At 52.3% G+C, this 25,362-nt stretch overlaps 13 protein-coding genes across 13 annotated transcripts; 6 read left to right on the forward strand and 7 right to left on the reverse strand.

Moving 5' to 3' along the window:
* Positions 1 to 297: 297 nt before the first annotated feature.
* On the forward strand, positions 298 to 559 carry CLAFUR5_04262 (uncharacterized protein; the record flags this gene model as incomplete). The annotated part of the gene is made up of 2 exons (XM_047903410.1): positions 298 to 322; positions 381 to 559. The coding sequence occupies 2 exons, from the start codon at positions 298 to 300 to the stop codon at positions 557 to 559; spliced, it is 204 nt and encodes a 67-aa protein (XP_047761053.1).
* Positions 560 to 1,894: 1,335 nt separating this feature from the next.
* Positions 1,895 to 3,823, forward strand: CLAFUR5_04263 (Sugar transporter STL1; the record flags this gene model as incomplete). Its single annotated transcript, XM_047903411.1, has 5 exons — positions 1,895 to 2,011; positions 2,078 to 2,172; positions 2,217 to 2,308; positions 2,363 to 2,961; positions 3,113 to 3,823. The coding sequence occupies 5 exons, from the start codon at positions 1,895 to 1,897 to the stop codon at positions 3,821 to 3,823; spliced, it is 1,614 nt and encodes a 537-aa protein (XP_047761054.1).
* An 85-nt stretch (positions 3,824 to 3,908) lies between these two features.
* Positions 3,909 to 4,732, reverse strand: CLAFUR5_04264 (Glutathione S-transferase-like protein ustS; the record flags this gene model as incomplete). The annotated part of the gene is made up of 2 exons (XM_047903412.1): positions 3,909 to 4,573; positions 4,624 to 4,732. The coding sequence occupies 2 exons, from the start codon at positions 4,730 to 4,732 to the stop codon at positions 3,909 to 3,911; spliced, it is 774 nt and encodes a 257-aa protein (XP_047761059.1).
* Positions 4,733 to 5,271: 539 nt separating this feature from the next.
* On the forward strand, positions 5,272 to 6,057 carry CLAFUR5_04265 (uncharacterized protein; the record flags this gene model as incomplete). Its single annotated transcript, XM_047903413.1, has 1 exon — positions 5,272 to 6,057. The coding sequence occupies one exon, from the start codon at positions 5,272 to 5,274 to the stop codon at positions 6,055 to 6,057; it is 786 nt and encodes a 261-aa protein (XP_047761060.1).
* A 355-nt stretch (positions 6,058 to 6,412) lies between these two features.
* Positions 6,413 to 7,486, forward strand: CLAFUR5_04266 (uncharacterized protein; the record flags this gene model as incomplete). The annotated part of the gene is made up of 1 exon (XM_047903414.1): positions 6,413 to 7,486. The coding sequence occupies one exon, from the start codon at positions 6,413 to 6,415 to the stop codon at positions 7,484 to 7,486; it is 1,074 nt and encodes a 357-aa protein (XP_047761057.1).
* Positions 7,487 to 7,778: 292 nt separating this feature from the next.
* CLAFUR5_04267 (uncharacterized protein) lies at positions 7,779 to 8,606 on the forward strand (the record flags this gene model as incomplete). The annotated part of the gene is made up of 1 exon (XM_047903415.1): positions 7,779 to 8,606. One exon carries the CDS (start codon positions 7,779 to 7,781, stop codon positions 8,604 to 8,606), a length of 828 nt encoding a protein of 275 aa, XP_047761058.1.
* A 708-nt stretch (positions 8,607 to 9,314) lies between these two features.
* Positions 9,315 to 10,739, reverse strand: CLAFUR5_04268 (Isocitrate dehydrogenase [NADP], mitochondrial; the record flags this gene model as incomplete). The annotated part of the gene is made up of 2 exons (XM_047903416.1): positions 9,315 to 9,733; positions 9,782 to 10,739. 2 exons carry the CDS (start codon positions 10,737 to 10,739, stop codon positions 9,315 to 9,317), a joined length of 1,377 nt encoding a protein of 458 aa, XP_047761061.1.
* Positions 10,740 to 11,202: 463 nt separating this feature from the next.
* On the reverse strand, positions 11,203 to 11,590 carry CLAFUR5_04269 (Putative polyamine transporter; the record flags this gene model as incomplete). The annotated part of the gene is made up of 2 exons (XM_047903417.1): positions 11,203 to 11,347; positions 11,394 to 11,590. The coding sequence occupies 2 exons, from the start codon at positions 11,588 to 11,590 to the stop codon at positions 11,203 to 11,205; spliced, it is 342 nt and encodes a 113-aa protein (XP_047761062.1).
* A 238-nt stretch (positions 11,591 to 11,828) lies between these two features.
* CLAFUR5_04270 (uncharacterized protein) lies at positions 11,829 to 12,743 on the reverse strand (the record flags this gene model as incomplete). The annotated part of the gene is made up of 2 exons (XM_047903418.1): positions 11,829 to 12,443; positions 12,507 to 12,743. 2 exons carry the CDS (start codon positions 12,741 to 12,743, stop codon positions 11,829 to 11,831), a joined length of 852 nt encoding a protein of 283 aa, XP_047760281.1.
* A 207-nt stretch (positions 12,744 to 12,950) lies between these two features.
* Positions 12,951 to 13,183, reverse strand: CLAFUR5_04271 (uncharacterized protein; the record flags this gene model as incomplete). Its single annotated transcript, XM_047903419.1, has 2 exons — positions 12,951 to 13,115; positions 13,166 to 13,183. 2 exons carry the CDS (start codon positions 13,181 to 13,183, stop codon positions 12,951 to 12,953), a joined length of 183 nt encoding a protein of 60 aa, XP_047760280.1.
* Positions 13,184 to 13,831: 648 nt separating this feature from the next.
* Positions 13,832 to 15,882, reverse strand: CLAFUR5_04272 (Carboxypeptidase S1 B; the record flags this gene model as incomplete). The annotated part of the gene is made up of 3 exons (XM_047903420.1): positions 13,832 to 15,396; positions 15,447 to 15,638; positions 15,687 to 15,882. The coding sequence occupies 3 exons, from the start codon at positions 15,880 to 15,882 to the stop codon at positions 13,832 to 13,834; spliced, it is 1,953 nt and encodes a 650-aa protein (XP_047760283.1).
* A 757-nt stretch (positions 15,883 to 16,639) lies between these two features.
* On the reverse strand, positions 16,640 to 17,786 carry CLAFUR5_04273 (uncharacterized protein; the record flags this gene model as incomplete). The annotated part of the gene is made up of 2 exons (XM_047903421.1): positions 16,640 to 16,790; positions 16,843 to 17,786. 2 exons carry the CDS (start codon positions 17,784 to 17,786, stop codon positions 16,640 to 16,642), a joined length of 1,095 nt encoding a protein of 364 aa, XP_047760282.1.
* Positions 17,787 to 18,968: 1,182 nt separating this feature from the next.
* Positions 18,969 to 20,360, forward strand: CLAFUR5_04274 (Serine/threonine-protein kinase Nek1; the record flags this gene model as incomplete). Its single annotated transcript, XM_047903422.1, has 1 exon — positions 18,969 to 20,360. One exon carries the CDS (start codon positions 18,969 to 18,971, stop codon positions 20,358 to 20,360), a length of 1,392 nt encoding a protein of 463 aa, XP_047760285.1.
* Between the last annotated feature and the right edge of the window lie 5,002 nt (positions 20,361 to 25,362).

Raw genomic sequence — 25,362 nt, forward strand, 5'->3', positions numbered from 1 at the left:
TGATGAGATTTTTTGACCCGATAGTCGTGTTGATCTGGAGCATTGATTGAAGCATACATGTAAGAGATACCCACATATATTCAACGATCTGGAAGGAGTATCTTACTTCACGCTACTGAACCTTATCCTCCCGGCTAAACTAGTACTTGGTCAAGGCTCTAACCTCCACTCGTCCGGAGCCCTGTCACCGCGTCCCTCCTACCTCACAAGATAGACAACGATAATGTAGTAACATTGATACAACTGCACAGCCACGCACGTGCAGCAGTCGCCTCTTCAACATCCTTGTACTACAGCATGTCTGGTTTCCGCAAAGTGATCGGTACGATGTGGTCGTGACTTTCTTACAAGCGGAACACTGTACTGAGCACCGCAAGCAGATTCGATCTTGACATCAAAATACAACAAGCCGTTCCCAGTCACGTTGTTGCCGTCCGCCATTGGGTATTATCTGGGCGTGAAGCAGGGCGAACGACAAACGCAATTGCTGCAGGAGATTCAAGCGCTGGACATTCATGATCATGAGAAAGTGAGGCGTATTTCTGAGCATCCGAAGTGATCTGGGACGTTGAAGCTTTTGGAATGACGACGGGGGACGATGCCAGTGGACTTTCCTTGAGCCAAGCCTAGCATCGCCTCGAGCGAGATGAAGTGCGTGGCTTGCTGAAGGACGAACAGAAGATTGGTTGCCAGCGAGGACTTGGCCAAGCAGTAACTATCGATGCACAGCGTATGACGAGAAGCGCTACGAAGGAAGATCTGATGTATAGGGACGACATAACTTATGCTTTGTGAATTTCAGCAGAACTCAGCTGACAGCTTGGCCCTATCACTTTCAAGTTGGAGTGCGAGGTGTCGTGTATTTATGCTGACGTCCTCTTAGTGCCATATTCAACCAATATGGAACGATGTTCCACTGATCAGGCCTACAAAATCTAAGATCATCGAGGCCAGCATCTTCCAAGAGCCGAGAAGTGAGCCGGAAGTGCACTTCAGCCTCGAGGCGGTGATGCCCGTGTCCGGTGTGCGGCGACATCATACCAGATCCTTTCCCAGGCGTGAAGCCAGATCGTGGATGGTCTCGGAACCAGACCTCCGACCATAGCTGACGGAGGTCTGGGTTAAACATTGTGTAAGCGCTACGAAGAATTTAGCTAAATAGCTAAACTATCCCGACGAATTGCGCAACAACAACAACGAATCTCGCAAATCCGGGTATACTACTCGATAGGTCTAACTCGGGGCTACGATTCGAATGCCGTTGTCCCCGTAGAAATCGGATATATACTTCGTTATTACGACGTAAAAGTAGCTCTCTACGTTAAATAATAGATTGTACCCCGTTTCTATATAGCGACGTCGCGATATACTAGCGAAAATCGGACAACGTAATACTATAGGTAATCCACGATCTCGAAGGGTAGCGTGCTTAGATTATCGAGATTCGGTCGTTAGAAAATAGCTATTTTTGTAGCTCGAATCTATATAGCCGAAGCCAATGTTTAGCCTAGACTCTCCACGGACTGGTCCGTGCTCGAGTCTGGCTATCCGAGACCAGATCGTGGAGCCTCCATGCTTCACTACGTCAAGCGTCTTTAGCTGCTGACAGGGGTGTTGATATTCGCGAACTTCGCAGACTTCGAGTTGGAATTCGCGCCCAAACCGCCAGACATAACAAGTCTAGAACACAAACAATTTCGTACCGGACATGCAGTATCTTGCCCCATCATGCCATACCTCGGACTGTTATGCTGATAGTACCGAGCAAGATATATCGCAAAAACAACGAATTGCTCGGGATACCACATTGGGTATTCCAGGGCTACATGCTCACGTGTGGAGCTCATGTGGATGACACGCGAGCACAAACTTTTGTTAAGCAGGGCCTTTCGATATGGAGGCCCATGGGACGCTCCATCTCCCAGGAAAGAGTGGGTACGTTATGTTGACTGACCGCGTTCAAAATGTCGGAATGCCCTCAGCCTCCTGGTATCCTGGCCAAACGCAAGCTGTGAGGATCAACTCTCCTTGCCCGTGGATTTTGGTTCTTCGTGTCTTTTCTAATGATCTAGAATAGCCCTGGCTCATGATGTTCGGACAACGATTCTTCGGCCTCAAAGGCACGAAGCTCAATGTCGCCATTGGCGTCATTGCAGGGCTGGACTTTCTGCTGTAAGCTAATTCGATGACTACTCCTGCTATGCTGACATTGCTAGGTTCGGCTACGACCAAGGCGTCATGGGCGGTCTCCTCACACTCGACTCCTTCGTCAAAGTCTTCCCACAAATCGACACCCGGAACCAGGACGGTGACAGTCCAGCCTCCACCATCCAAGGAATCTAAATAGCATCTTACAACCTAGGCTGCTTCCTCGGCGCCATCGTCTGTATCTGGCTCGGCCAATGTCTCGGTCGTCGACGAACGATCTTCGTCGGCTCAGCGATCATGGTCGTTGGTGCAGCGATCCAATGCTCTGCTTTCGACCTCTCCCAACTCATCATCGGCCGCATCATCACCGGTCTAGGTAACGGCCTCAATACCTCGACAGTACCAACCTGGCAATCCGAAACGTCCAAATCCCACAAGCGAGGTCAGATGGTCATGATCGAAGGTGCCCTCATCACCGGCGGAATCATGATTTCGTACTGGCTTGACTTCGCCCTGTCGTTCGCCCCAGGAGAGGTAGCTTGGCGCTTCCCGATCGCTTTCCAGATCCTCTTCGCTCTCATCATCCTGTGCTTCATCCTCGGACTCCCCGAATCGCCGCGCTGGCTTATCCTCAAAGGTCGCGAAACCGAAGCCATCACAGTCCTCTCAGCTCTCAGCGACCTCCCCGAAGACGACGAATACATCCAATCCGAATTCACCGCAATCAAGGACTCCGTCGTTGACTTCTCAAGCTACATTCAGCGCCGTCTTCACCAACGGCAAAGACCGCAACTTCCATCGTGCACTGCTTGGGTTCGTCAACCAGGCGTTCCAACAGATTAGCGGGATAAATCTGATTACGTACTACGCCGCAACAATCTACGAACAAGAGATTGGCCTCACGCCCTTCCTCTCCCGCATCCTCGCCGCATGCAATGGAACTGAGTAATTCCTTGCCTCCTAGATCGCAGTCTTCACCATCGAGCGGCTAGGTCGTCGACCGCTTATGCTCTTTGGCGCAGCAGGAATGGCGCTCTCCATGACTGTCTTGGCGATCGTGACTTCCATCGGCGGGTCCGGACCAGGAGTCGTCGCAGCCGTCTTTCTCTTCGTCTTCAATACATTCTTCGCAATAGGATGGTTGGGGATGACGTGGCTATATCCTTCGGAAATTGTGCCGCTGGCAATCAGGGCGCCGAGTTCAGCGCTGAGCACATCAGCGAATTGGATCTTCAATTTCATGGTGGTGATGATTACGCCTGTGGCGTTTGCGAAGATTGGGTATAGGACGTACATCATCTTCGCGGTGATCAATGCGGTCATTGTGCCGTGTGTGTACTTCTTCTACCCGGAGACGGCATACAGGAGTTTGGAGGAGATGGATGAGATCTTTCGCCAGGTGGAGGGGTGGAAGGGCGCTTTCGATGTGGTTAGGGTGGCGAGGCCGGATGTTACCCCGAATCGATATGATAAGCATGGGAATCTGCTGGTCAACTATCTGGATACCGAAGAGCATAGACGGCATAATGGCATTCGGACAGATGGGTTGACGGCGAGGAAAGCTGGGAATGAGGCCTTTGAGGATAAGGAGCGGTCCTCGCATAATGAGGGATATCATGTTGAGGGTGGCTTTGCTAGCGGAAGTGACAGTGGGAATGAGAAGACCATTCGTTGACTGTGAGCACTTGAGCAGCAGATGATAAAGCATCCAGATCATGATAGATGAGAAAGATGCCCACTGCCTTACAACTCTCAACACCTCAATCATCCCTCTCCAACCACTTCTTACACGCCTCATGATGCCTTGGGAAACTTTCGTCAAACTTCATGATCCTGCCAAGCAAGTCCCCATCCTTATCCATCCTCTCATAAAACCTCCAAGCCCCAGCCAAAATAAAGTCTGCAAAGCTCGCCTCCTTGCCGAGAACATACGGACCACTCTCATCTTCACAAAGCAGCGCCTTGATCTTCTCCAACGCAGGCTCCGCATTCTTCCAAGCCGTCTCACCCGCCTGCTCACTCTTCGCCAAATCTGCCAACTCCATACCGAAGCGCTTCGCCCTCGTTCTGCGGAAGTATTCTTCACTTGGAGGGTTCAGGAGCATTTCAGGCACACGGGGCATGATCACGGCAGCGAGAGCTTTTTGAAAGTCTAATATGGCGGTTTGAGCACGCTCGTTGACCGGGCTGTCCAGGTGAAGAGATGGGCTTGGGTGAGATTCCTCGAGTCCGTGAGCTATGGCGAGAGAGTCCATTGTGAAGTGTCCATCGGGGTGTTTGATGGCTGGGCTTGAGTACTCGGCGGCTGCGTTGGTCTTCGGGTCGTTGGGTGGGATGCCAAAGGACTTGTAGGTGGGAGCTAGATCAGGGTACTCAACCCATTGGGTTTTGTAGGGCAGGTTCTTGTAGTTGAGGACGAGGCGTGCTGGAAGTTGTCAGTCAGCTGGATGTGAGCGTGGTGTTGAGATGGCCTACCCTTCCATGGATTGAGAGACCATCCGGTCGGAGTGCCTCGGCTTGGCAGGTCGAAGAGAATGTATTCGTTGGACATTCTGGAAGGTGTTCGTCTGAATGCTGAGGTCATTGATGAGTGGGATGGTAGTGTGAAGATCAATATATCGATATGCTGCTCTTATGACGAGCAAAGGGCAGGTGGGGCTGAGGGGTCGAGTTGATGCAGGTACGACCAGTAGGGCGCAGAACAGCACAGCAGTTTGTCAGCGACGGCCATTATACACTACGATGATCGAAGAGTCTGCCCATGACCCCAATATGCCCTCACATTGCGACAAGGTGGTGCTCTAGACGCCGTGAATCTGGCTGATGAGCTTGAGCCTTCACTCCAAACGGGCATTGCGGCCCTAGACTGATCATGATCTCAAGGCATTAATCGATCGAGGTAGGAACACAATATAGAGCATCGTCCATCATAATTCATGATTGTGATGCTGGTTCATGACATGTGAATGCTGGAGGGAGAAAGAGGTCTGGCCCAATGTAAGACCTTACCGCCAAGCAGTCGGTAGCGCGAAGCACAGTCCAGCCACTCACCATCAAGCGACACTTTGAAGCTTCGACACCTTGGAACAGTCTCATGTCCAACATTCACCTTCGATTGTCACCATGTCTGCATCGATAGCCAGGTCGACGGCGAATCGCGCATTACACCTACGCATCACGCCCCGTCCATCGAACTTGGGCGAGTCGCGAGAGATTCTGCAGCTGCTATCTGGATTCGGCGAGATTGAGTACTTTAAGAACCTCAAGTATGATACTTTGACACATCCCAACATCGCCCTGGTCATCTTCAAGGAGGAAGCAGCTGCAACCCATTGCTCAAAGAAGGCCCCAATTCGCTTTCGAATGGGCAAGGCTGTAGGGAACGACGGCATATACGACAATGAGCCTGCTTTGAGCAACAGCAATGCCTCGTCAGAGTCACAAGAAGTAGCCCGACCTCCTCGTATAAAGCCCTCACCACCTTCGAATGCGCCCTTTGGCTTGAGTCAGACTCGCTCCATGTCGACTGCATCCTATCAGCCAACAATACCCGAGCCACCCCCACGAGCACCTGTGCGACCCTTCGATCCTCCCAAGCCGACCATGCTAGAACCACGCCTCTTCCAGATTCAGACCAGCACTGCTCGCAGCAACTTCCGCGATCAGATCAACATGGGCGGATACCATGGCAACTTCTCCTTGGACAACAAGAGCATGGCCCAGAGAGATTTGCAGAAGTCAGTACCAGTGCCTGGAATGAGCTGTGTCAACTGGCGCCCAGATGCTCGACCATGGCGACTCATGCAGAGGGAGAAGGAGCAGGAACAGAAAGCGAAGACGTTGTGGCAGCTGCACAAGGAAGGACCCGAGGGAGCAGCTACCTTCAGGGACGAGTCACTGCCGGGCTGAGATGGCGGCGACGATGCTCAGGAACCTGATTTGCATCGAAATGCCCAACCTATGACGGACTACCTTGGCGAACATGAACATACACTTCCGACAGTGTGCATCACTTTCCGCCTGAGCGAACTGGGCAAAGTTGACTCCACTCACTTCGTGTGGACCAGAAGTAAAAGATGTTTCAACAAGCTGCATGTGACTTTTAACGTTCAAATGAGGACCATCCGAGGGAATTTTTGCAATCTCCAGGCCTTTACCGTCAATGTCGCGCTGCAACCAGATCTCAACATTCAACACTTCGACGCAGCTCCTGCATCCCATGAGCAAGTAGCAACCTGGAGGGTCGAAGTTGAGACATCGAATCATGGCTGCACTGGGAAATACAGAGTTCATATCGCCGGTCCTGCGAAGACCCTTGAAAGCAAAGCCTGCAAAGGCGATAGTATCAGCAAGCAAGCCTTCGACAACTGCGAAACGCTCAAAACAATCGACAAGAGAGACATGTGACGCGCTCTGGAAGGCCTCACTCCTTCAAGGTTGCGGATGCCAGCACTGCATGCAAGATCTATACCACAAGAATACGCTTGTCGACCACCGCCAGCCCTTTCATCCGATCAAAGGATTAGCACCAGGTCGAAATGACGCCTGGCATCTGGCAGAGATAGCTGTCTCATGGATCGCAGCTACTTCTGAGCGCACGGCGTCGAGAGAGGCTGCACTGGCGAAGTGGGCCAAATGGAATCGCTTCAACTCTTGCGAGGGACTGGGCATGCCTTTCAAGGGCCGCGTTCACAACTCACTCAGCAATGAGGCGTTGGCGGAAGTTGCGGACATCTTTAACGAACTGTTCTTTGCTGGTCAGCTGCCGTCCTCTCGAGTAAAAATATCCTGGGGGAACCTCAACAAAGGCATGCTGGGCTACACCAAGCGGAACACCTTCGGAGACCGCACATCACGGATCTACATCAACAAGCACCACGACCGCCGCCCAATGACGAAACAGCTTGTGCTTGCTATCATACTCCACGAGATGATTCACGCCTACCTTGAACAGTACACATGCTATCCCTGGTCGAAGGTAGCGTGCGCTAAGGGCATGTGTGGCAAGCTCTACACGGCGAACATCGGGTGCTCTGGCCATGGTCGCGCGTTTCATCACATCGCTAAGACTCTTGAGATCAAGATGGAGACGGTGCTGGGCTTCAAATCTCCTCTCGGACGTCGTGACGGTAGTGCCGAAGAACAGTCTTGTGGGGGAGGCCCACGTCCTTGCATGCGGGATGCAAGACGACTTTTTGAGTGGATGCTGGGATCGGAATTCTCGAGAAGCGTAGACGATGGATTTCGTGCCTACACGGGATTGCAGAAGATGTCACACTTATGGATGCCACTGAGCTCCTTGAGAAAGGGTCCTACCAACAGGCGGTATTCATGCTGAATCAGCTCGACTGATGTGCATTGGAAAGTGGCACGCGCAGCTGACACCATATCGCGCCGTTCTACTACAGCATTACAACGCTCAGGGATGCTCCGATATATGGACAGGGATACATGTATGGAAGAACTATCAGCCCCACCTAAATCGACGTCACGAAATGCCAGGATTCACGAGTCGCGCTGTTCCAACTTCTCTCAACTTCCAATCTCCTTCGCAAATGTAATTCATCTTCCGGTAAGTCTACACTGTCTTTCTCCTTCTCCACCCACTTCCATTCCGTCCAACCACAATCATGGACATAATCCTCGGCCTCGGCATCGCCCTCCCCGTTGTAACAACAACCGGCATTTCAGTAACCACAGGCGTCGCACAAGGCGTCCAAGAACAACACAAACAAAACGCCGATGCCTCAAACCAAACCCGCATGCTTAAATTCCACCTCGACGTCTGGGTCGACGCCCCTCACCGCAAAGGCCCCGGTGCCTCCCTCCACGGTGGCATCGTAACAATCCGAGACGGGAAAGTCTGGATCGAACCTAAGAACTCTACAACGAATTTACCTGAGCACATGGCGAAAGGGTCTCATCCTTTCACGGGGTTCTATCTTGCGTATCCAGATGATAATAGATCTTATACCCGCGGAATTGTTACGACGATTAGTGTCGACCCGCCCATGTTGAATTGGATGTACATCGATAAAGATAGCTATGAGTGCCGCGTCGCGTCCCGGTCGGGGTCTATCATGCATCATGTCGGGGACTACGACTGGACTTCTGACGATAACGAGAATTCCATGGTGACATTCGACGAATTGGAAGGTTTCGTCGCTGTGCAGGAACGGGAGGAGGGAGATGAGATGGGGTGGGCGCTGTATTTTGATTTGGATGATGATGGGTTGAAGGGGAAGAGGAAGGAGAGTGGGAAGGGGAATGTGGTGGAGGTGCATTTGCAGAGGAGAGTTATTACGGGGCAGGAGGTTAATAAGTGGGGGTTGAAGGAGGAGGGGAATATGGGGTTTAAGGCGACGGAGGAGGTTAATAAGTTGAGGAAGGAGAAGAGGGAGGGAAAGGAGCAGGGTGGTGGTGGTGGTGGTGATGAGGCTGGGCAGGCGGCGGGTTGAGGGTAGGGCTTGTTGCTGTTCGCGAGAGAGGATGATTATGATTTGTGATCAAACGGCGGCATGAAGCAGACAACTCTGGCACCATGGCCTATGTTTCCTGTCCTGACGACAGCATGTGATATCTGGAATGCGGGTTTCCGGTAACACGACACTGGCGGTCGACCTCGTGGTGCGGGAGTGACAATGGGGGCCCACTGGCGAATTCAGCGATGCCCAAAGGCTCCGCCAGCGACTTTGACCCGCGCGCATGAACTCTCTGGAGTGTTTCGCCGGACCTCGTCAGGCGGGTTATGTCACAGGGACTAAAGACGTCCACCATGTGGTGTCCCTACCTGTGCCTGCCAGAAGGGAGTGGAGGTTCAAGCTCGGAAACAAGAAAACCAGTGGTGAAGACTGGAAACGGGTACAATTGGGCCGATCTTATGGATTCATGGAGACGTGAAAGTGCGTCCTTGATGCTCAATTAGTCGAGCCCGAATGTCCAGTGGGAACCATACCATGCTGCTCCCAAAGTAAGAGGGTAATTCATCAGAGGGCGTCGTCAAGTTTCAAACATTGCTTGATCTTCACACATGGAGTATGTGCAATTGAATCTGGATATCCTGTCGTTCCTCTGAACTTCTACACAAGGGAGGTCAAACTCCATTCTCGACTCCTGTATCTCGATGTAAACACTCTGCCGTCGTCGTTGCGGAAGCCTCTACTCCCTTAGAGCTTCGAGCCCAACACCGATCGCATGCGCTTCTCAACCGCCTCTAGGTACTCGTCGGTCGTGACAAAGTCCTTTGGCTTGCCGCAGCTGATTGCCAGGTCCTTGGTCATGATGCCTTGTTGGTCAACAACGTGGATGCATGCCTCTTCGAGACTCTCGGCGAACTTGACAAGCTCCGGTGTGTCATCAAGCTCGCCACGCTTGGCAAGACCTCGTGTCCAGGCGAAGATCGATGCGATAGGGTTGGTCGAGGTTGGGTTGCCTTTTTGATGTTCGCGGTAGTGGCGGGTGACTGTGCCATGCGCAGCTTCGGCTTCGGTGGTCTTGCCATCCGGGGTGACAAGGACGGAGGTCATGAGGCCTAGCGAGCCGAAGCCTTGGGCGACAATGTCGGATTGGACGTCACCGTCGTAGTCTGTCATGTGTTAGCAACGTCATTCAGATGTCTCGTTGATGAACGCACTCTTCATGGCAATGAGCATGCCACCCTCGTTCTTGATCATCTGCGCAACCATGTCGTCGATAAGACGGTGCTCGTACCACAGACCCTTGCTCTCAAACTCCTTGCGGTAGTCCTTCTCGTAGATGTCCTGGAAGATGTCCTTGAATCTGCCGTCGTACTTCTTCAGGATAGTGTTCTTGGTGGTCATGTACATTGGGTAGTTGAGGTTCAGCGCGTGCTTGAATGAAGCATGGGCGAAGCCCCGGATACTCTCGCCCGTGTTGTACTGTGTCTGAGCGACACCTCCCTCGTTCTTGTCCGAGAACTCGAAGACGTGAATCCGTTCAGGCTGACCGCCCTTGGGCGTGAAGACCATCTCCAGCTTGCCTGGACCCTCGATGACCTTGTCCTTTGCTCGGTACTGGTCGCCGTGGGCGTGACGTCCGATAACGATGGGCTTCTTCCAGCCGGGCACCAATCGAGGCACTCTTGGAATGACAATGGGTTCACGGAAGACGGTGCCGCCGAGAATGTTTCTGATTGTGCCGTTGGGGCTCAGCCACATCTGCTTGAGCTTGAACTCTTCCACGCGTGCCTCATCGGGTGTAATGGTTGCGCACTTGACTGCCACGCTGTACTTCTTGGTCGCTTCTGCCGCATCGATGGTGATCTGGTCGTTGGTCTCGTCTCGCTTCTCCAGGCCCAGGTCGTAGTACTTGAGGTCGATGTCGAGGTAGGGATAGATGAACTTGTCCTTGATGTTCTGCCAGATGATGCGCGTCATCTCATCGCCGTCCATCTCGACGACGGGATTCTTGACCTTGATCTTGGGGATCTGCTGGGAGGCCATGTTGCGGCGCTGCACGACTTTGGCTGCGATTGGGCGCGGAAATGTGCGTGCTGCGGCGACGGTGTGTGGGCGGAGGGTGGAGGGGAGGGTGCGTGCAAAGGGTGCGGTGGGTGCTCGGAGAGCAGACATTGTGGATGACGAGAATGGGACAAAGGATATCTCAGCGGCCACCGGGTAACTGCGTGTTTCTTCTCCGTCGATTGTTTCGTGCAGCACCCGAGGGTAGAGCTCGAGCGATGCAACCAAGCAAGCACCTGCAGGCTGACTTCAGCCCTCGCCGATGTCGCTCTTCACTTGCGGGGAAAGTGCCAGGGTATTTTGCCGGGTGGAATCTCGGAAATAACGACTCCACAGACGCCATTCCACACAGCATGGCCCTGCCAAGCAGCCTCGTGTCTGGCTGGGAACAAGGAACTCAGGCACATGGTGAGGAGTCGAAAGTATATTGCGACCTGAGGGTGCCACATGTCGTCACTTCCCACACCTTCGCGACCTTCCGTATGCATGAGCGGGCATGTCTAAAGAATGGTATGTGGCACTGGAGGGCATACAGTTCACATGGAGGCACATATGGTTCATTTCGACAGACCTGCTATTCATCAACGAAAAGAACGCCAGCTGTACCGTCTTGACGAACATGCTCGACATTGATTCTAGGCCCTTTGAACCACTTCCTCCCACTAACAGCATAGTAGCTCATAACCAGGAACATAGCACCCCCATAGATCAGGCAGGTCCTGTGAAATGTCAGCTTGCTCATCACAATCATCTGGCGAGACGTACCAATTCATCGTCCGAGGAGTTAGGTCAGCACCCTTCACGCTCGGGAAGCACAGAGCGGGAACGATTAGCAGAAGCCAAGCCACGGCGAGCGCGTTCAGCGGCTTTGAGAAGATGCCCAAGTGCCATGGATCAGGCTTGAAGCGGGCTCGGTCGAAGAAGAGCTTGAGGCCAACTGGAGTCTGGGAAATGTCAGCCATTTCCGCCCATCAGTTGGGGAGGTCAACTCACAACGAATGCTGTGTACTGGCCGATAGCACCTGTTATCCGATCAGGATGAAGACCAGACACCACCGCGGAGCCACACTCACCAAGAGAGAACACAGCATTAATCGTGACAGTCCCAGCAAACAACAACAAGCCCAACAACGCCGCAACCACCAACACACCCCACGTAGCCTACACAGGCGTCTTCGTCCTCGAATTGACTTTACTCCATCACCTACTCCCCAGAATCGCTCCATCACGCGAATACGCAAATGTCACCCTTGCTGCAGCGATCGTGACACCCTGTCCGCAGAAAAACTGGGCGATCATAGTCAACGAGAAGAACGCAAGACCTGCCCTCTTCCCCAGAACCTGGGGACAGAGTGACCCGAATGGCTGGCCGTATTGACCACTCACGACGTCCGGGATGTCCTTAACGGTATATGCGATGACCATCATGATAGCCCAGCCCATCCAGAGCCCGGACTGCGCGGTCATGACAATGGCGCGAGGCGAGGCGAGGTTCGAGTTGCTGCACTCTTCGGTCAGGTGGAAGGGGACGTCGTAGCCGGACATGGTGTAGATTGTGGTGAGAAAGCCCATGATTGTCGCCCAGCCAATGGGCCATTGCGTGCCGTTCTCGAAAGTCGTCCATACGGCGTGGGAGTCGTTTGTCTTTGGGGTGTTGATGGAGCCGACTGGAAACCATATGATGAACATGAGGACGATGAGGACGTTGAAGACTGTTTCGACGACGTTCACGTGGCCGATGAATTTGGTGCTTTGCATTGTGATGGCTCCCTGGAGAATGAGGATCAGGAGGAAGATGAGGTAGATATGCCAATCCTGTCATATACACACATCAGCATATCCCTCACCCCTTCCCGCAAGAGATATCTTGATCCTCACCTTCGGAACATAATCCGCATTACTTATCTGCCCCGCCGTCAGCACCATAGCCGCAAGCGTATAATTCAGCGAGCAAGGCCCACTAATGAACCCGAAAAAATTACTCCAGCCCACAAACCACGCCGCAACAGGTCCCCAACCCTCTGGCGCCAAAACTGCGGCAGCATAATAAAGCCCTCCAGCCGTCGGCATAGCGGAACAGAGCCCCGCCATACTGAAGGCCACGGTCTGGATCATGAGGCCGGCGATGAGCCAGCCCCATACTGCGCCGCCTGTGCCGGAGTAGCCGAGACTGTAGAAGAGGATTGATGCGATGGAGGGGAGGAGGCCGAGAACTGAGAAGGAGACGGAGAAGGATTAGAGGATTGAGAGGTCGCGTTGGAATTCTTGTCTGATGGGAAAGCGTGTCGATGGAAAGGACAAGTCGAAGGGCGATTGCCATGCTTACTTGTATCCCAATGCACCCAACGTCTGCTCGTCCAGCGTCGCATTGTCGTCAACGATGGCATGTTCGTGCTGTTTATCGAGCACAGAAGTGACTTTGACATTCTGACCGAGAGGTTCTGGATGTTCACTTCGACCCATCATTGCGACCAATCGGCACAAACACTGTCAAGGTCTCACAAGAACAAGCCAGCAGCGAAGAAATCCTTACTTACTTCTACTGTATAAGGCATCCAGCACACCTCAGCCGCAAGCAAGCCCTCAAACGCCGATAAGGTGGATAAGGTAGGAAGGTGAAAGCTTGCCTTGGCGCGGCAGAGCGGAGAGATCTGCATGCATGGCTGTACAGCTGTGCCTGTGTGCCCGACCTTGCGATTGGCTGGGAGGGCTGCGTGAGTACAGATGTAACGTTGATTAAGCGTAGCGACCGAGCGCTAGCCATCCACCTTCGTGCTCGCAAGCTCGCACTACGGTGGTGGCGTCGGCGAGGGAGTAGAGCCCTATCACTAGCCCTAAGAATTCCTTGGCGCTCTGTGATCGGTCAACTTTCAAGTTTGGTAGCACGTGACTAACCGCGCTGTGCCTGTTGGCGAACTCGCAAACATACGCTCGTGTTGTTAACGCTATATGTCGTCGCATAACAAGTACTGCACGTCGGGTAGGGGTAGCGTGGATCCCACGCTACTTTGGAGTCCAGAAGGGTTGGTATAGAGCTCCACTCCGCTACGCTTACCCTTTGGAGGTTTACAACCGCCAACAGCACATTTTAGTATGGCGGGTCATTAATGTGTACATTTGTACATATAATGCATCTGCGCTGTTGTGACCATCTTGTGTGCTCCTACGATCCGTTCCGCTGCTAGGGCTGGGATACTGTTTGGTTACAGGTCTTGGCGGAATGGTGTTTGGGCGTCCGGGAGTCTATTGTCTGATGCATCGTTGACGAGATCGCTGTTGGTGTGGTTCGAGCGACCGATCAAGATGTAGTCCTTGATGATAGCAGAGCCATCCTGAATCCAGCCTGCCTCTTCTTTCGTGCAACGGCCCGACATGTCAAGGACATAGCACTCATGTGGAGGCTGCGGCAACACATCGTTCTTCATCCACCAGGTATCGCTCGGGCCAGAAGTGGAGTACTGGCCCTTGTGTTCTTTGGCATATTCCTGGAGGTCAACCTCACCGGTCGCGATGTCTCGCTGCGTCAATGCTCTCATGAAGATGCGGTATGCCGCTTCTGGCTGATAGCTTGGGACCATATGTCCGGCTTGGTACACGCGCGTGAAGGACAAGTTTCCGTACTGCCTGACCAGTCCTCCAGACTGTGTGTATGGAGCTGAGAGCACCAATGGGGTGTAGCCAGCCTCCTGGAAGTGCTTCTGATGAGGCCACGGGATATTCTGCGAATAGCGCTCGCCGCCTATCCAGTTGCAAGCAAAGTCTCTGTCGCCGTGGAAGAGCGCTACGTTGACGCCGTGGTCAAGGATGTATGCGAGCTGCTCCAACTGCCCTCCTTTGACGAGATCGCCAGTGTTATCGAATGCCTGTGCAACCGCTGGCGAGTACCAGGAATGGTTGACTGGCACTCCAAAAGCCTTCTGAACTTCATGCTGGTTGAGCCAGCCGAACATGTAAGGACTTGGGAAAGGGTCCTGGAGCTCATGAGTGACGTCGAATCGAGCTGCACGACCTTCGTGCACGAAGACATTATCGCTGACATTCGTAGCCGCTTCTGCTGCTCCGGAGCATATTGTGTTCGTCAAAGCTACGTCGCCATGGTCATGTGGGTCGGTGGCCTTCTCCGCTTGACGACACTCATCAATCGCTTGCCTCACTCCGAAAGGTCTGTTGAACTCTTTCATGCTCGCCTCGTACAGAGTCTTGTTGATAGCCTGGACGCCGTAAGTGTTGTTGTATGCAAACTCAATCTCGGACTCGATCATGTCAGGAGCATCGATGCAGCCGTTGATGATGCCAAGCGTACTCAGGTGTAGATAATGAGCTCCTATCTCTGCAATCGTGCCATCGGCAATCTTTTTGTTCTGACGGAGGAAGTAGTCGAAGAATCCAGGACCGTAGTGTCCGCCATAAGACTCAGTAAAGAGGCTAATACGTTCGTCATGTGGCTTGTACTTTGGGAACTCTTCGAAGAATGTCTGGGCAAAGTGCCATAGCGCTGCAGCGGCGTGCTGAGTGCTGTTTGCTGTAGTAGCATTGTTCTGTGAGCTCATGGTACCGACCAGGAACGTGCTGTTCTGCTCAGGTACGCCGTCTGAGAAGTCTGCTGGCTGAATAGGGTTGTCTAGCTCGTCGTGTGGTGCAAGGTTCACTGTCACGTTGGTTAAGACATCATAAGAATATCCCACTTGATTTGGCTGATCGATGAATAGCAAATTGGCCTCGTTGTTCCACGACCAGGGGTTCAGATAGGTTGTTTTCGAATCATTGCCTGCAATACGTGTCATCTTAGCAAATATAGACTAACGGGCTAATACTCACTGACGAAGCATGGACCGTTCTCCGACAGTGCTCCCAACAAAGAAGAGCCACCAGGTCCGCCATTCAGCCAAATCACAAGGGGAGCATTGTGAGGATCTTTGCGAGACTCGAAGAACCAGTAGAACGTGTTGATGGGATATCCGTTGTGCTCGTGCGTCTCGTTCAATGCGTCAACAGGAAGATGAACATAGCCTGTTGTCGTTCAGCAGGGCTCATCGGTAATACGTGATGTTATGATACCTGCATATGAGCGGACGCCTGGAGTCGTCTCACACAGCCCAGGCTCTTTGTACGAGACCTTGACGCCATGGTGAAACTTGGAATCCAGCACTTTCACGCCTTCCGGTGTAGGTGGAAATTGCCCAGCCACCCATGGGATGCTGCTGCACGCTGCAAGAATCAATGGCCACATCTTTAGCCACGATGTTAACTTCATCAAGTGGGCATTGGAGAGACAGGATGCAAGATGAAGGATGAGTTGAAGTAGTCCATCAAAGTGGCGCCTGGAAACAGGTCGGAGCTAATCGGAGCTCGCTTCACTGATCAATCATCGCCGCGTATCGAAAGCCTCGTGGCTCGAACGTGCAACTATTGCATAACCCCTCTTTTGCTCCTTTGCTCTTTAGCTCTTTTGCTTAAAATATAAGCAATACTTTGCTAGATCCTAGGAAAATTTTACTTACTATCGTAATATTTATAAGTACCTCGTAATATCTATAAGTACTAGGGCGGATATCTCTAAGTACCGATGCTATAAAAGGGTAAAAGAGTGTTCGAGCTCGTAATGCGTATTTAAGCTCTTTTGCTCTTTTACTCTTTTGCTCTTTTACCCTTTTACTCGATATTAGGGTCTACTATCTCGATTTACAGCGAGCTAGACCTATTTAAGCCGTAAAGTGTATTAAAGTAGCGTTTAAATCTAGCCGATAGAAGCGAAAGAGCAAAACAGCGAAAGAGCAAAAGAGCAAAAGAGGGGTTATGCAATAGCTGCACGTACAGGCCGCCACCAAAGAGGCAGGTGCCATGATCCCAGTTTCCCGGCCAACTCTATCTCGCGTCTCGACGCGTTCTTCATCATTCACATTGATTCTTCATCACTCCATCATCGATGGTATCGAATAGGCGGAGGCTACGGGCACGGCTCGAGAGGCGTTGCTCTTTATCTGCAGCTGGTTCCAGACATCGGACCACTTCTACAGATTCGCCTTGTCCTTGACCGGACGAACGACGAAACCGAGCCTTGGGAAATGGATGCGTGTCTCTACAGTTGCAGGATTCTCGAGCGCTTGAGGCTGAATGACGACTTCTTCGGGAGATAGGGCAATCAATGTCCCTATAGTCGGACTGAACAACTGTTAGCACTCGCGCACGACGAAAAGCCCACTGCGGCACTCACTCGTCTCTTCCCGTGTCGTCCGGAGCCACGGATACGAGCGCACCCTTCTTGAGACCAGTCTTCTCGTCAAGTTTGGCATGGGATGCCCTTGGCGTGGGCAGCAGTAACGATTTCGGGCCCAGGGCCGGGCTCTGCTTCATTTGCTCAAGTACACTTTTCAGCTTTGTCTCCTGATCTTCAACCGAATGAAGCTCGTCGAAGTAGCGCTGCATCCTGTGGAACCAGCTCAAGACACCTGGGTATCGTTCGTCGTTGAAGACTGGCTTTGCGCCTTCATTCGTCTCGTCTGGAGTCTGGCCCATGGTGATGTTCTCAATATAGCGACCCGCGGCAATCTCCGTACCCCAAAGAGTCTGGTAGTACAGTGCAACATCTGCTAAAGAGGGTGTTGCTGTGGAGAAGAGCCAGGGACCCTCTGATTCTGCCAGCATGGGTTCCAGAATCGACAGGTGCATATCGAGCTTCAACAGATTCTCTGGCAGCTTCTTCTCGAGCTTGTCGGGGTCTAGTTTGTGGCCGATCAAAGCAGCACGATCGACGCCGAACGAAGAACGCCAGATGCTCGCAGGCATGAGTCCGCACGTCGCTCGGAAATACGGCCTGTCGACCCAATAGCTAGCGAAGCCGCGCATCATCGGTCGGTAGTTCGATCCGTCCCTCGCTCTGGGATATATTGATCGGTATCCTTCTGATGGAGGGAAGAAGTGTTCAAGTGCTTCACTGATTAGGGAAGTATCGCAATACACATCTCGTCCCAGCGCGAGAACTGGAATCTTTCGATATGTGAGATGGAAGTTGTCTCGCAAAGTCGGTCTCGGCATCATCGTGGGCACCTGGATGTAGGTATACGGTATCTGTTTGAGCTTCAAGATCAAGCGGATTTTGGTTGTGAATGCTGACGAGTCGTAGCCAAACAAGGCCACAATCGGTTGCTTGACCGCCATGATTTGACGTTCTGAGACGACGGATGGTCTTGACAATGCTCCGGGCAAGTGTTAGTGACCTGTGTCAACATGTGTTAACGGAGGTACATGTATCTAGATGGCCAACCGAGAACAACCGGGCCGAAGGAAGCGACCCCTCGGCCGCAGCCACAGCTTCACTCCGGCACTTTCACAACACTGATGACCTTCACAATTTCTTGCAGCATGCACACGCGGCTCGACGACATCTGCGACTCCAATCATGACCGCGAGCGAGACATAGAAGACTCACCTAGTCCCAAACACTTGCGGGATACTTGCTTCGATAAAACGCAACTTCTTCCAAAAACGCGGCCTTCTATAACGGGTTCAGCTTGACGTCTTGCCAACCTGTGTGAACTCGCGTACAACGCCATTCCGTACGCATAGCACACGCGAGAATTTTGCCTTGCTTTCGCAAGCACGCTGCAGGTGCACTCTCAGACCATGGATCAGGAACGCTGCCAACTGCCGGAGACCTAAGTATCCCACGACACCTCGTGAGGTGATCGCTGCAATAGATGCTTTGGAGAACCTGACCGCTGTTACTGGGCTCCCAGGCTGTAGATTCAACGAACACAGCGGTCAGTGAAAGTGGAGACCAGGACAGAATCGCTTGAAGGTCGTGGTGGCAAGTGGGTGTCGTGAATTGCTTACAGTAAGGCGCATACTGAGACGGGATCACAAAGTGAGTCCATCGCCCGAAACCCTCGACGCCCACCTAGGATCGCTGAAGGCTCTACTGTGACGCGTCAAGGCAAGCGACCGACATCTGGCGAACCAAAGCACGCATGTCACCCGGCTTTGGACATGTGCGTCGAGCCACGGCCTTGGCGCGGACGGAGTCCTTGGGCCTTGCGGTGTTGCAGTGAATGAATGTATGCTGAATCGAGGCACTCGAGATGGACTGCCAAGCCATTCACCATGCACATGTGCACAGCTATCGCGACTCGAACTTAATCCGTCCTCTGACTGTTCTATACATAAATATCCTCCGGTTGAACGAACTCTCAGGCTTGCGCAACAACCGCCAGACAAAACCAAGACAAGCCGGACCACCTCACACGACTACCACATCAGAGAAGCGGCTGAAGTTCTAGAGGCACCAACATTGTAGACACGGGCCGCATCGGCAAGACCAAGAGATCTTGAAATTCACACAGCATGTATCCGCTACCCTTCGGCGGCTTCCCAGGCATGCCTTTCGCCGGCAGACAAGGCCCTCCTTACGGCAACGGTATGCCGATGGCTCAAGGCATGCCATTCGGTGGTGGCTTTGCCCCCGGCGCTTTCGGTCAACCTCGACGTCACCCACTCGACGATGTGCTGAGACGCCAAGATCCCATCTTCGCTGCCAACCGCGGCAGGCGGATGAGTATGCCCGGCGGCTGGCCACACCCACAACAACAACATCCCTTCGCTGGCAGACCATGGATGGCGGGCGCGGATGATCCGATTCGGAACTTCGATCCCTCGAGGACAGCGCGTTCGGCAAGACGCAACCCCAACCCTCTCTTGAATGCTGCACCACCACAAGGCCGTGACTTCGACCCCAGAAAGCCGGCTCAACTCCCGGAGCGCCTGTTCAACCCAATGCGAGCAGCTCCACTTCCACGTCGACCAGCTCGGCAGGAGGCTCCTCGAGTGCAGCTCACTCCAGGAGTGCCTTCGCTTGGCGAGCCACACGACAAACACAAAGCATTGCAACGCTATGAGAAGATCAAATCGCTCAAGACGGGTGGCATGTCCGTTGCGATCAACCTGCTTCGAGGTCGCGCAGATGGGAAGCTCTACATCGAGAAGCGCATCAGCATCGAGGGCATGAGCGGCAAGCGTGCCGTCGCAGAGCTTAACACACTCAAGACTGTCAGAGGACATGCGCACCTCAACCAGCTGATCGAACACAAGACACTCGACGGCCGCTTCTGCTCGATGGTGCTCGAGTATTGCGACCGCGGCTCTCTGCAGGATCGGATGCAGGCAGTGATGCAGGCGAAGTCCATGTTCACCGAGGCCGATATCTGGAATGTACTACTCGGCGTGTCGAGAGCGCTGGCATTCCTCCATACTGGAACCAAAGCCGGAAAGACAGAGCCAGTCTCTGGCTGGAAGGCGATTGCGCACCTCGATATCAAGCCAGGCAACATCCTCATTTCCGCCCCAGGCGGCGAATTTGGCAAGAGTCGAGTGGTGCTCGCAGATTTTGGCTGCGCCGTGAGTATCGAAGATCTTCAGCGTGGACGCGAGACCGGTCGTCGCCAACCATGTGGCACTCCACAATGGTATCCACCAGAAGGTATTCAGGGTCAAGGATATGGAAGCAAGACTGACCTCTACATGCTGGGCGCCTCAATTCATACTCTCTGTCACCTTCGTCCGATTCCATCCTCGACTCTGCCCAACTATGGCTCGCCGTGCGGCAATCGATACGGCTCGGATCTGAACCGTATCGTTCAGCTCCTTACTCAGGTCAACTGGAAAGAGCGCCCAGCTGCGAGGAAGGTTGCGCCGGCAGCTCTGGATGGATTGAAGAAGAGCCTCCAGCAGCAGCGTTGATGAACATATGGCCGAGGCTAAGGGGATCAACAGAGCGAGCACACTGCGGCGAAGGTGCACGGCATTGACAAGCGGAACGAGAACATGATAAGGCAAAAATAGCCACGATTACCGCGCTAGATGTAGCACACCACTGTATCCGCAATAGAATAGAACGCTAGCATAAACACCTAGTGCACTCGGCTTCCTCGATCGTCGCGTTAAACCGCGACATTTTAAACAAAGCAGTATATTAGGCAATAACGAAGCGCTTATATATAGTAATATATATACCAAAATGCTCGCCTATATATACCTTATCGAATACGTGCCTTAGAATGCTATATACTAAGAGTATATATATTTCACGGCCCGCGGACCGATAAGTATATACACCTATAGTATATATGCACACGATGATAGCGATCGCAGGAAACGACCAGGAGCAGGAGAGTAACGAGTGGAAGGAGGTCTGCAGGAAGGCAGAAACAATGGCAATGGCAGGAGATGGCGAGCACCCAGAAAGAGCACTTAAGGGGATGATTTTGGAGCTCCTTGGAGGGCTAAAGGCACTAAGGAGCCAAACAGGACAGATCATTAACAGGACAGTAGCAGCAGCAGCAAAGAAGAGGACACAGGAAGGCCAGAAACTAAGCCAACCAACCTGGGCAGCAGTTGCATCCCAAAACCCTCCCCCCCAGAAAACAGCTATCAAGGTCTACATTTCCGACCAGCAAGAGCAGGAAGAGATTGAGGGCCTGTCAGGCAAGGAGATCATACAGAAGATTGGGATACAAGGCATCATTGGAGCCAGGAAAGAGAAGGGAGGTGTCCTTAAGCTGTTCACAGCACAGGAGCAAGACAGGAAGAGGCTAGAGACACAGAAGGAGTGGACAGTCAAACTAGGCAAGACGGCTAAGGTCTCACACCAACAAAATATGGTTATTGCCTATGGGATGACCACAAAGTTTGACATTGAAGGAGACCTTAAGAGGCTGCAGGACCAGAACTAGGCTATATGCCCAGGGCTACAGATCACAAAAGCAGCATGGGTCAACAGAAAGACAAAGGACACAAAGAGAGAGTCTTCTCTAGTGCTCTGGATAGGCACTGTAGAACAGGCAAACACCGTGCTTGACAAGGGCATCTTCTGGGAATGTGAAAGAATGGACACAGAAATCCATAGAAGCACCCACAGACTACTGCAATGCTTCAAGTGCTAACAGTATGGTCATATCTCTACTAGATGCCCAAGCCAAAAGGACACTTGTTCCCACTGTGCTGGTAGCCACAAAGTACAGAATTGCACAGCCCCAAAGAGTGAAGCCAGATGTGCATGCTGTGGAAAGAAACACCCTTCCTGGTCCCAAGACTGCACAGCTAGGATTGAGGCAAAGAGGAGGGCAAGAGAAGCCAGGATCAACACCCCTATCAGATTCCAGACAGGGACAATCACCCAAGAACCCCTAAGGACTGTCTATAACCGTCTGAAAAGAGGCAGAACAGAAGAGACCACACAGGCCCAAGGCCACCCTGCTATAGGTAGACCAAAATCAATTGTGGTTGCAGGAAGAGACCCGTCACAAAGCAGGCTCAACCTTACCACAATCCCAAATAGCAGCCAGCAGCAGGAAGCACGAGAAGACCAGCAGGAGACCAGCATAGATGAGTCATGATTGAGACACCCAATCTTACCACTATCCAGTACAATGTCAACAAAAGCCAGCACAAGGTCTAGAGAAGCTTTCTCCAAGCACTGGACCCAAAGAAACACCTAGTCATTGTAGTCCAGGAACCTTGGATCAACAGCAAATCCAACAGACCATCTACTGCTAACGACCCAAGGTATCACACACTCCTAGCCAAACAAGGCACCCCTAGAACATGCATGTACATCAGCAAAGAGATGGCAACAGACAGCTGGGAACAAATCCAACAGGAAGGGGGAGACATCACCTCAGTCAGACTCAACACCAACCAAGGCAGCATCCACATCCACAGTGTATACAACCCACCCCCCAGCTCCAGAAGCAGCACCCAGCTGGGCACACTACAACAGCTGCCAGACATCTTGCAGAGTGACTCCCAACACATCGTGCTGGGAGACTTCAACTTGCACCATCCTACATGGGGATCAGACTTTGCACCTGCCCATCACTTCCTAGCTAACAGACTCCTCTCCACTACCCAAAGCAACAACATGCACCTAGTTACCCCAAAGGGCCTAACTACCTGGTCACAGAGAGCAAGCTCAAGCACCATTGACCTGTGCTTTGCATCACATGACCTGCAGCAGAAGGTCACTAGATGCTGGGTTAACCAGGACTTGGAGTCCTCATCAGATCACCTCCCAATTCAGGTGGAGTTTGAAACACAGACACAGCAGGAAGGAGACCTAGAACCTCAGCTGGCCTGGAAGGCAGCCAACTGGGAACAGATCAGACAAGACCTGGAACAGAAGCTAGCTGGACTAGAGACCAGGAGACTGGAAACAGCCTTAGACATAGACCAAGCAGTGGCAGAACTGGTTAGAACAATGCAGGAAACTGCAGCAGCCCACACCAGAGAAAAGAAACAGTCACTGTACCAGAAGCCATTCTGGACAAAGGAATGCTCAGAGAAGGTCAAGGCAGCCAGGCAGGCCAGGAGAGCCCTTACCCAGAGTCACTCCCAGGAAGCATGGGACAGATACAACCAGGCAACCAGAGACAAGAAGGCCCAGATCAAGAGGGACAAGATGCTGGAGTGGAGGTCAACAGTTGGATCCATTACCCAGAATCCTGAGAAGATGTGGAAACTAGCAAAGTGGGCAAGACAACCCACACAGGACAGAAACATGCTACCCCAGTTTCCAAACATTGAAGACCAGGAAGGAGTAATCCAACACACTCTCCCAGGAAAGGCACAGGCATTGGGGAAACATTTCTTTGGCACACAGGTAGAAGCTGACCTGCAGGATCTGGAGGGCAGTGTGTATCCAACACCACTAGAGCAATCCTGCACAGTGGGAGAGGGAGAGATCAAGAGCATCATTAAGAGACTCTCAGGAAACAAGGCCCCAGGACCAGATAGGATTCCAAACTTGTTCATCAAGACATGCAAGGACCAGATCTCCCCTGCACTGTCAAACATCTTTTCACAGTGCTGGCCCAAGGACACTGCCCTAAACACTTCAAGGAGTCACTGACTGTGGTCTTAAGAAAACCACAGAAAGAGGACTACACAAAGCTAAAGGCATACAGACCTATTGCCTTGCTCAACACACTAGGCAAACTCCTGGAAAAGATCATAGCAGAAAGGCTGACAAACCTAGCTGAAGAACATAGAATCCTTCCTGAAGAACAGATGGGAGGCAGGAAACAAAGATCAACACTAACAGCTGTAGAACTTATCACAGAGCAGATCAAGACCCTGTGGCACTTTAGGAACAACAAAGCAGCCACACTCCTCTCACTGGACATATTAGGAGCCTTTGACAATGTCTCACACCAGAGGCTGATCCACATCCTGAAACAGAAGGCTATCCCTAACTGGACAGTCCAGTTCATCCAGTCCTTCCTTAGAGGCAGAACCACAAGACTAAGACTGGGCAGATACAAATCTGACAGCATGCCTACAGAGACAGGAATCCTACAGGGATCAACAATGTCTCCAATCCTGTTTCTCCTCTTTATGGCAGACCTGCCAGCAAAGCTAAACTCTAGAAACACATCAGCCTCAGGGTTTGTGGATGACACAAACATCCTAGCCTGGTCAGACAGCACAGAAGAGAACTGCAGAATCTTGCAGAAGAAACACAAGGAATGTGAGGAATGGGCCAGGAAACATGGAGCCAGATTTGCCCTAGAGAAGTATCAACTCATCCACTTCAGTGGAGCCAGAAACAGACACAATATGCAAGCCCCAATCACCATCAGGGACACACAACAGAACCCTCAAGTGAATTAAGGGTGCTAGGAATATGGCTGGATCCAAAGCTCAGCTAGGGACCACAGGTCAAGAAAGCACAGGCAAGAGCAGACAACAACAGGCAATCAATTGACAGGCTTACAGCCTCCACATGGGGAGCCACATTTGCGAAAGCAAAGGTTATGTACAAGGCCATTGTGAAGCCAGCCATGCTATATGGAGCCCAGATCTGGTCAGCCCAAGACAAGATCCTAAAGAGAATTGCAGATCCTATCAGCAGAGCCCAAGCCTCCTGTCTGAAAAAGGTGCTTGGAGCATACAAGTCAACTCCAACAAGGGTGGTCGAAATGGAGTCTGGCTCCTCACCAGCCAAGCTCTACCTTCAAGGGTTGAGATACCAGTATGCAGGAAAGACGTCTGCATACCCAGCCCAGCTAGTAATCCAGAAGGCAGTCAACAAAATCAGGAGCCAGTGCACAAGAAGGCACAGACAAGCAAGACCCAATCCAGCCCCACAGAAGCAGCAGGACCTGCAGAAGTTCAAAGAACTAACAGAACAGCTGCACCTAGCCCAGCAGGAATAGGACAGAGGGGCTCAGGGGAGAGGATCAGCAGCCAGCCAAGGGAAGAAGCAACAGTCTCTAGCTGAAAGGATGGCAGGACTCCTCTGGAAGACTGAATGGACAAGAACCCCACAGAGGCCAGGAACCCCAAAGGCACTCCAACAGTTTGGTAGCCACAACTACCTACTGTACTCAGACCTGACCAGGTCGGAAGCAAGCATAGCAATACAAATCCGCTCTGAACACATCGGAGTCAGGGCATACCTGCATCAGAGAAAAGTCCCAGGTATCGAAGACAAGAGTTGCCCATGCGGCTACCTGTCCCAGAATGTCGAACATAGACTTCTGGTTTGCAAAGAATGGAGTACAGGGAGAGGTGAATGGAGGGCAAGGGCAAGGAACAGAAACTTCCAAGCCATGATCAGCAATAAGGGAGACCTCCAGAGAATTACAAGGTGGATCATCCACCAAGGATTTTTGGAGCAGTTCTCTCTTACTAGGGAAACAGAGAGATGGATTGAGGAGAGAAAGAAGGAGGAGGAGAGCAGGAA

This window comes from Fulvia fulva, chromosome 4 (assembly GCF_020509005.1).
Source record: "Fulvia fulva chromosome 4, complete sequence".
NCBI lineage: Eukaryota > Fungi > Ascomycota > Dothideomycetes > Mycosphaerellales > Mycosphaerellaceae > Fulvia > Fulvia fulva.